The sequence below is a fragment of the Bufo bufo genome, chromosome 2, assembly GCF_905171765.1.
Source record: "Bufo bufo chromosome 2, aBufBuf1.1, whole genome shotgun sequence".
Classification (NCBI taxonomy): Eukaryota; Metazoa; Chordata; class Amphibia; order Anura; family Bufonidae; genus Bufo; species Bufo bufo.
Window position 1 is genome coordinate 271,202,969 of NC_053390.1, and position 10,683 is coordinate 271,213,651.

Here is a 10,683-nt window from a genome sequence, read left to right on the forward strand (position 1 = left end):
GACAAACACATACACCCAGGTGGGCGACCACAATGGTCCAACAGGGATCCAGAGGGTAGCGTTCTGGACCAACTACCAGAGAACGCAGCAACACAGCTCCAGAGGGTCAGAATAGATGTCCAGGCAGGAAGCTCTATATCTGGCAACCAGAGAAGTGTGAGAGGGGAATATAAGGAGGTTGGGAGTGCTGGACAAGGAACAGCTGAGGAGAAGGAGCTACGGATCCCTGAGTGAGCCAAAAGGGTTTGCAAAGCAAACCCAGAAAGCTACCATAAGGAAACAGCCCTATCTTACATAGAGCGTGCAGCCAACCGCTGCGACTTCCTGACCCCGGGTATAAAGTAGTCAGGCGTGGTTCTTGACACCCTCGTGACAACACCTAAATCATCATTTCTGGGAAGCAGATCGTACTGTGTAAACAGCCATCTGCTGACCAGAAACAATCAATCTGTATGAGGACGATCGAAGGCCTTAGCGATCACTAACAGTTAAGTGATTGCTGCATGTAAATGCAGAACTTTACCTCCAATGATGAACACTCAATTATTGGGAAGGGATAGTTCCTTCCCGATAATGGCCTGCTTAGTCGGTGCATGCAAATGTGCTTTATGTATAAACATTTATTGTCTTGTACATACATTACTTACTGTATGGTAAAAACAGATCTCTTGTCTGTTAACTGCATGATCTGTCTACAAATAAGTTACATTTAACAGTTACCATCATCTTACCCATATTAACTACGTTATACCAGAACATTATTAGATAAAAGTGTGAAAAAAAATAAGAGGAATGCATTGAGCTGTATATTAAAATATTATAGCATTCTCATCAAATAAAAGCTAAGATATCAATAATGCTATTCAGTGTGTCCCTTTATAACTGCAGCTATTGCTATCTACTGTACTTCATTAAAAACTTCTCCATCTTCTTTTACACACAGCAGTACAGTGTTTTGGTGACATGGGGAGGATCAAGTTTACAAAATTCCACGGACTAAGTCCTCATGCACACGACCGTATCTGTATTACGGTCTGCAAAATATGGATATCAACTGTGTGCATTCTGCATTTTTCTCACTCCCATCAGTAGAAATGGCTATATTAACATGTGTGCTGTTTTATTTTTTTTTAGGAAGAGTGCCTGACCCGTAGTTAATGTAGACCAGACACGGATCCGAAATGCGGCTGTGTACTTGAGGCCTTTACAGCACAGTACAAGTTGGAAAAGTAAATAAGGCCCCATATTCAAAACATTCATTTTATTGGAGAAGGGGTATGTATTGACAGTCAAAAGGACTTAAAAAAAATGACTAACTTTGGATCTGGATTTATCCCTTTTTCAATAAGGACCTGAATAGTCAAATAGTTATTATAATACTGTATATTGAATAATACACATTTATTAAAAATAAGTATCTGGTTCTTGAAAGCCAATTCTTTCTAAATGAGCTAGCAAATACTAATGAAAAAGTAGATTGAGCAGTACTGATAAGGGTATGGCTACAGTGCGACATTGATCGTGTGACAGCTGCCACGGACAGGAATGCAGGGGCATCACAGTGAAGCGGTGATCTCATAGAAATGAATGGGGTCTCAGTGCAAGCCTCATGTGTGCTGCTATTGTGACCCCTCAAACGTAAAAAAAATCCAGCAGAGTTGGATTTTTTGCGATTCAGAAGTCCACTGCAATTCTCCTGCGATCGTGGACATGACAGCTGCCACGCGACCAGTTTCGCCATGTAGCCATACTCTAAGCCTTTTTTTTTCCATCTAGATTATTATAGGTTAGAATTTAGAGCTAGGCACTACTTTTCTTAAAATAACTTTTTGAATAGACAATTTTACTTCCTTATTTCTTAAACTGTATAAAATTGGGTTAAGCACTGGTATAACAATAGTATAAAACACAGCAATCTCTTTGTCCATATTCAATGATTCATCAGAAGGTTTAAAGTAGGCAAAAACTAATGTTCCATAAAATAATAGAACAATGGTGATATGGGAGCCACAAGTAGAGAAAGCTTTCTTCTTGCCTTCAGCAGAACGGATATTCAATATAGCAAAAATTATGAATACATACGAGATAAAAATTAGGATAATGCAGATAAGCCCTAATATAAGATCAGTCACTATAAGAACATACTTGTTTAAAGAGATATTTGAGCAAGATAATGCTAGTACCTGAGGGACTTCACAAAAAAAATGATTGATTTCTTTTGGTCCACAAAATGACAACCACAAAGTGCTGGAAGAATGAAAAGAAGAACTCAAAAAACCAAAGGCCCACACGACAATTGACATAATGAAGCAAGATCTTTTACTCATAATACTTTGGTACCTTAATGGGTTACAGATAGCCACATATCTGTCAAAGGACATAAAAGTTAGCAGAAGAAACTCAGTGTCCATACCAACAGTGAAAAAGAACATCTGGATAATACATTCATTGAATGATATAACTTTTTGCTGTGTAAATAAATTGAACAACATTTTTGGGACTGCTGACGTAATGCAGATTATATCCAGAAGGGAGAGATTACCAAGGAAGAAATACATTGGTGTTTTTAATGCTGGGTCTAAATTTGTGATAATGATAATACATACATTACCAGCTATAGCTACTAAGTACATGGCAAGAAATACCAAAAATAAGAGGATATCCAGTTCAGGAGCACTGGAAAGTCCAAGAAGAATAAATTCAAAAATGCTAGATCCATTGTTCATCTTACAATCTATTTTGGCAATAAAGTAACATAGAAAAAAATAATGGTTAATTACAAACTTTAATTGTTTTCAAGATGAAGACAGTAAAAAATTAACAAAATATGTATTCTATTCATTTCTTTTTTAATGCCAACACAATTCTGGTTGAGTGCTAAGCTCCATACATGTAATACAGCTGACACCCAACAGCAATGACCAGGATCAGAGATAACTCTGATCCTTGTCATCCAACTACTCAGATGCTGCAGTCAGTAGTGTCCTCTTCATATGAGAGGTTAGACATAGAGATAGCTCTTCCTCTGTCTACTGATCCGAGTCCCCAAGGCAAAATCACATGGTTTTAATTATATGGCAGCCTTACTATTGAAGTTTGTATCAGACGATCACATATTCAAGTCCTTTAATGGGAATAAAAATTACAGTATTTTTTTAAATGCTATAAAAATCTAAAAAACAAAAATCTAAAAAATACAGCCAGGTCCATAAATATTGGGACATGGACACAATTCTAACATTTTTGGCTCTATACACCACCACAATGGATCTGAAACGAAACAAACAAGATGTGCTTTAACTGCAGACTGTCAGCTTTAATTTGAGGATATTTACATCCAAATCAGGTGAACGGTGTAGAAAGTACAACAGTTTGCATATGTGCCTCCCACTTGTTAAGGAACCAAAAGTAATGGGACAGAATAATAATCATAAATCAAACTTTCACTTTTTAATACTTGGTTGCAAATCCTTTGCAGGGTTTCATCCCTGGTGATGCTCTGCCAGGCCTCTACTGCAACTGTCTTCAGTTCCTGCTTGTTCTTGGGGCATTTTTCCTTCAGTTTTGTCTTCAGCAAGTGAAATACATGCTCAATTGGATTCAGGTCAGGTGATTGACTTGGCCATTGCATAACATTACACTTCTTTCCCTTAAAAAACTCTTTGGTTGCTTTTGCAGTATGCTTTGGGTCATTGTCCATCTGCACTGTGAAGCGCCGTCCAATGAGTTCTGAAGCATTTTGCTGAATATGAGCAGATAATATTTTCCGAAACACTTCAGAGTTCATCCTGCTGCTTTTGTCAGCAGTCACATCATCAATAAATACAAGAGAACCAGTTCCATTGGCAGCCATACATGCCCACGCCATGACACCACCGCCACCATGCTTCACTGATGAGGTGGTATGCTTAGGATCATGAGCAGTTCCTTTTCTTCTCCATACTCTTCTCTTCCCATCACTATGGTACAAGTTGATCTTGGTCTCATCTGTCCATAGGATGTTGTTCGAGAACTGTGAAGGCTTTTTTAGATGTCGTTTGGCAAAATCTAATCTGGCCTTCCTGTTTTTGAGGCTCACCAATGGTTTACATCTTGTGGTGAACCCTCTGTATTCACTCTGGTGAATTCTTCTCTTGATTGTTGACTTTTACACACATACACCTACCTCCTGGAGAGTGCTCTTGATCTGGCCAACTGTTGTGAAGGGTGTTTTCTTCACCAGGGATATAATTATTCGGTCATCCACCACAGTTGTTTTCCGTGGTCTTCCTGGTCTTTTGGTGTTGCTGAGCTCACAGGTGCGTTCCTTCTTTTTAAGAATGTTCCAAACAGTTGTTTTGGCCATGCCTAATGCTTTTTCTATCTCTCTGATGGCTTTGTTTAGTTTTTCAGCCTAATGATGGCTTGCTTCACTGATAGTGACAGCTCTTTGGATCTCATCTTGAGAGTTGACAGCAACAGATTCCAAATGCAAATAGCACACTTGAAATGAACTCTGGACCTTTTATCTGCTCATTGTAGTTGGGGTAATGAGGAAATAACACACACTTGGCCATGGAACAGCTTAGAAGCAAATTGTCCCATTACTTTTGGTCCCTTAACAAGCGGGAGGCACAGATGCAAACTGTTGTAATTCCTACACCGTTCACCTGATTTGGATATAAATACCTTCAAATTAAAGCTGATAGTCTGCAGTTAAAGCACATCTTGTTTGTTTCATTTCAAATCCATTGTGGTGGTGTATAGAGCCAAAAATGTTAGAATTGTGTAGATGTCCCAATATTTATGGACCTGACTGTATAAATAAAATAAAAATAAAAACATAATTGATATCACCACTTCCGAAAATGGCCGAACTAATAAGATATAAAACTATTTATCATGCACTATGAATGCAGTAACAGGAAAAAAAAATCCAAATAACTGATTTGCTATTTGTTGGTCACATTGCCACCCAAAAAATGAAAAAAAAAAAGATAAAAACAAAGTATGTTCCCCAAAATGGTGATAATAAAAACTAGAGCTGACCCTACAATAAAGAATCTTTTAAACAACGAGGTTAATGGAAACATAAAAAAAGTTATTACTGTCGGAACATGATGATGCAAAGATTTTCTTTTCATACCGTAAAAACCCCAAAAGCCATCACTGAAGTAGTTTTTTTTTTCATTAATACCCCACAGACATTTTTTGTCCTATTTTCCAATTTTCCAATACAAGATATGATAAGTTAAATGATGTAATTAAAAAAATGCGGGGGATGGAGGTTGCAGGGCGTGGCTTTGCGTGCACCAGAGCAGGAGCATGCGTCTGTAGCTCCGTCTGCTGAAGTCTCAAAAGCGGCCAACACAGAGAGCTTTCCAGGCAACCTGCTACCCTATAATCATCTCTGGAGGCACTAAACAGCAAGCCACATTGACCAAGGGCAAAATAAGAATGGAGACATCAGCAAAACTCACCTCCTTTTTCAGTCTCTCCACTCCCCAAGGTGGTTACGGTAAGCAAGAGAGCATGGCGTGCAAACGAGGGGATACATCCCCTAGCATTCCTCATGTAGTACAACCCTCCAGCCACTCTCCAAGCCAAGGGTTAGGGGCCTCTCCGGGTGGATCATCAGGCTTGTATGGGGAAAAGTCTCCCTCATCCTCCCCTTCCCAACATGGCCACAAACAAGCTGAAACCCACTCCTCCAACCCCATCTCTATGTATGCAATGAAATATCTTTCCTGAGACCTCCAAAAAGCCATATCTTCTCTAAGAACTGAATTGGTTGCCATAGGCAACCGCACAGTGCACCTTGAAGAGAAAATGGAGGAATTCACCAGTGCGCATAATAGCCTGGTAGATGCTCATAACCTTGCAGAGGATTATATATTGGCAATCAAACTTAAACTGGCAGATTTAGACTATGGTTCCCTTAGAAACAACATTGGAATTAGGAATATCCCTGAGTCCATACAAGACAGAGTCCACAGTATGCCCAAACCTAAAAGCCTTCCAGCAATATATCCTAAAGACATCAATGCACATCTCCACTAATATCATATTAATGAGAACCTCTTGAAAGCAGTGGCAAATGCAAAAGATCTCCCAGACCACTTCAGACAAATTTCCCTGTTGACTGACCTATCCCTGGCTACACTTGCCAGAAGAAGGGAATTCGCAAAATTCTTGCAGATTCTCTGCGACCAAAAGATCCCCTATAGATGTGGTTTCCCAGTCAAGCTCATTGTCCATCGCAATGGAGTGTCTCATGTTCTGTTGACCACCAAAGAAGCCACAACATTTCTTACTAGGGCTGTTTCGATACCAAAATTTTGAATCGGTTTCGATACCATAAAAAAGTATTGCAATACTCGATACCATTTGATACCATGCGAAAAAAAAAAAAAAAAAAAAAAAAAAAAGCCATGTGCATTCCGCAATTGGAACATCCGGCCCATAATCCAACAGTCCTATCCTATTTTTGGGGGGGACAAGGAGACAAAAAAAAAAAGGCAAATCGCGCAATTTTTATTTTCTTTTTTTTTCTTCTACTGCGTTCACCACATAGGAGATATTTTTTTAATATTTTAAAAGTTTGGACTTTTCGGACTTGGCGATATGTAATATTTTATTTATTTATTGTTAATATATTTTATATGTGAAATTAGGAAAGGGGGTGATTTATACTTTATATTTTGGTGTGGGTTTTTTTACTTTTTTTTTTTTTTACTGTTTATTTAATAACTTTTCCGCCCTTAGGGGCTAGAACTTGAGATCTTTTCATCCCTTGTCCTATTCCCACTAATAGAGCTCTATTAGGGTGAATAGGACTTCACACTCTCCCTGCTCCCTGTGCATAGTACAAACAGCAGCAGGGAGCTTACCATGGCAGCCAGGGCTTCAGTAGCATCCTGGCTACCATGGTAACCGATCAGAGCCCCGCAAATACACCCCATCATAATCTGCCACTGCCACCAATGAGAGGGTGTGAGGGGACTCTGTGGCCACTGCCACCAATGATTTTAATACTGGGGAGGGGGCGGGAAAGGCGCACTGCACCACCAATGTTTTTAATACTGTGGAGGGGGGGAGGGTGCACTGCACCACCAATGTTTTAAATACTGTGGGGGGGGGAGAAGGGCGCACTGCGCCACCAATGTTTTTAATACTGGGGGGGTGGAAGGAGAGTGCACTGCACCACCAATGATAATTAATGTTAAATATGCAAAATGTGGACTGCTGGAATACAGGCCCCAAAAATTAGTCATTCACCTGACAGAAAACATCAAGTGATTATGTGGCTGGAGGTATATTAGACGGTCATTGGATATCAATTTTACTGCAGGCCAGTACAAATAGATGTCAAATACATATGTTTAAAAGAATAAAAAATATAAAATTGGATTAAAAACATGGCTAACGAAACCCCCCTCTTGAAAAAAAATAAAAATGATAATAGTTAAAATTCGATAACATGTGGTCGTCATCAACAGGTGCTGAATTCCTCCGAGGTCCCAAACATTAGGCATTCACAGGACAGAAAAGAACAAGTAATTATGTGTCTGGAGGTATATTAGAAGGTCATTCAATATCAATTTTACTGCAGGCCAGTGTAGTACAGGGCCCAAAAATTATTCAATCACCGTACAAAAAAGCACAATTGAAAATGTGGCTGGAGGTAAATTAGACGGTCACCGTATAACAATTTTACTGTTTGCCAGTTAGATTACAGGCCCCAAAAATTATGCATTCACCGTACATAAATGATCAAGTGATTATGTGGCTGGAGGTATATTAGACGGCCATTCAATATAAATTTTACTGCATTTTAAAGGTTTACATACACAATAACAATTGCACTGCAAGTCAGTTTGAAACGCTGGTGTAAGGACAAATAAGTAGATAAAACAGTGCCACACATGTTACAGTAAAGACTTATAACAGTTTATAACAGTGATAATAAGCGAGTTTGCGGAGCGTATCAACGGTCTTTAGACAAATTGTTTGTACAAGAGGGATCGTATGAAATGTAAGAGATGTCATTAGTCTAGGGGTTCACATACTTTTTCCACCTGCACTGTGAATGTTTACATGGTGTTTTCAATAAAAACATGGTAACATTTAATTCTTTGTGTGTTAATAGTTTAGGCAGACTGTGATTGTCTATTGCTGTGACTTAGATGAAGATCAGATGACATTTTATGACCAATTTGTGCAGAAATCCATCACATTCCAAAGGGTTCACATACTTTTTCTTGCAACTGTATGTTTAAAAGAACAAAAAATATAAAATTAGATTAAAAACATGTCTAATGAAAGCAACAGACGCAATATTTAGATTTGAAGAAAAAGCAGCTTGGGAAGCTCGTACAATACCCAGATTCAGGGCTAGGTGGAGGGACTTTAAACATCAGTAATGCATTGTTACCTTAGAAGTCAATCGTTCTTACCGTGTATTCAGCTCATTATGTATCTGACATTGTTCTTACCATGTATTCAGCTTCTTATGTATATGACATCTACTATACTGTTTATATATAAAATCTATGTACAGTCTTTGTTGTTGATACTGTACAATATGTTTAAATTGTATGTGTATTCCCATAAGCTCTCATAAAGCTTATAAAAAAAAAAATTCCCACAAAAAATATGTATTTTAATCAGGGGCCATTTTTATGCATCTTAAAGGGAAAATCTCAAAAATTTGCCCTGCTGGAGCCTAGAAAAAATGTATTTTAGGCCACGGGAGTACAGGCCCCAAACATTAGGCATTCACCAGACAGAAAACATCAAGTGATTATGTGGCTGTAGGTATATTAGACGGTTATTGGATATCAATTTTACTGTAGGCCAACTAAAAATTTAAAATTTGATTAAAAACATGGCTAACAAAATCCCCCCCTTGAATAAACCCCAAATGATAATAGGTGAAATTTGATAACACGTGGTCATCACAGTTGTTGAATTCCTTTCGAGGCCCCAACAATTAGGCATTCACCATACAGAAAAGATCAAGTGATTATGTGGCTGGAGGTATATTAGACGGAATGGATATCATTTTTACTGCAGGCCAGTGGACTACAGGCCCCAAAAATTATTCATTCACCGGACAGAAAACATCAAGTGATTATGTGGCTGGAGGTATATTAGACGGTCAATGGATATCAATTTTACTGCAGGCCAGTACAAATACATGTTAAATACATATGTTTAAAAGAACAAAAAATAAAAAATTTGGTTAAAAACATGGCTAAAGAAATCCCCCATCTTGAAAAAACCCCAAATGATATTAGTTGAAATTCGATAACACGTGGTCGTCACAGGTGTTGAATTCCTCTGAGGTCCCAAACATTAGGCATTCACCGGACAGAAAAGACCTTTTATGCTGCTGTATGCATATAAGACATGGACCATTATTTGTTCTGGGTGGTGGTGGATATGTGTTGGCTGTCATGAGGAAACTCAATTAAACATGGTCGTCACAGGTGTTGAATTCCTCCGAGATCCATGCCTCATTCATTTTTAGAAATGTGAGGTAGTCCACACTGTCGTGAGCTAGGCTAGTGCGTTTATCGGTCACGATACCCCCCTGCTGCACTGAACGTCCTTTCAGACAGGACACTCGACAAGCGGCAAGCCAAGAGTTCCATGGCAAGCCTGCACACCCAGAAGTCAAGGGGTTCCTTGTTTCTCAGAGCGTCCACATCGGCCGTTAACCCAATGTAGTTGGACACCTGACGGTCTAGACGTTCCCTGAGGCTGGATCCGGAGGGCGGCTGTTGATGGGTTGGCTGCACTAATGATTTCTTATCCCAAGTGACCAACACATCTTCAAACCGCCCTCTTCTTGAATGCGCTGTAAGATTGGTACCCGCAACTGTTTCTCTGTGGGTGAAAATTCCTCTGCTAGCGCCAGCAACAGCAGAATGCAGCATTTCTCGAAGCAAGGCCTGAAAATGCTGCATTCTGAAAGCCCTTTGTGATGCTGGTAACATGTCTGCCATTTTGTGCTTGTACCGGGGGTCTAAGTACGTTGCCACCCAGTACTGGTCCTTTCCCTTTACACTTTTTATACGGGGGTCCCTCTTCAAACACTGGAGCATGAATTACTAAATTGGAAGCCGTGGAGCAGCCTGGCTCCTGCTCATCGCCCAGGAGAATGTTGTCCTCGGTCTCCTCCCCCCATCAACAGACAACACCAGGGATCCCAGAAAAGTTTAAAGCCTGCTCTTCTTGCTCCTCCTCCTCCCCCCCCAGGCACTATCTGACTCCTCTTCAGACTCCTGCTGACTTTTCTCAGATGGAGTAGCCGCCCCTGGGAATTCATTCAGTATTGTGACTTCCTCATCTTCCTGGCCCTCGATGGCTTGTTCAATGACACAACGCAATGCACGCTCCAGAAAGAAGGCATAGGGTACGATGTCATTGATTGCACCCTGGCTGTGACTGACCAGTTTGGTGATCTCATCAAATGGCCCAGAAGTCTGCATGCATCGCGCATGAGCAGCCACTGGCACGGTGAAAAAAAAACAAGCTCCCTAGATCCTGTCCTGCTGCAGAGTTCATACAGGTATGGTAGTCGTTAATGGCACGTTTATGCTGGAGAAGCCTATCAAGCATATACAAGGTGGAGTTCCAGCGCGTCTGGCAGTCACAAATCAGATGTCTGACGGGTAAGTGGTGTCGCCGCTGAATGTC

The 10,683-nt window shown here is 39.9% G+C and overlaps 1 protein-coding gene across 1 annotated transcript; it reads right to left on the minus strand.

The window, feature by feature from the left end:
* Nucleotides 1-1,787: 1,787 nt before the first annotated feature.
* Nucleotides 1,788-2,726, minus strand: LOC120990774 (olfactory receptor 1019-like). Its single transcript, XM_040419677.1, has one exon. The coding sequence runs from the start codon at nucleotides 2,724-2,726 to the stop codon at nucleotides 1,788-1,790; it is 939 nt and encodes a 312-aa protein (XP_040275611.1).
* Nucleotides 2,727-10,683: the final 7,957 nt, after the last annotated feature.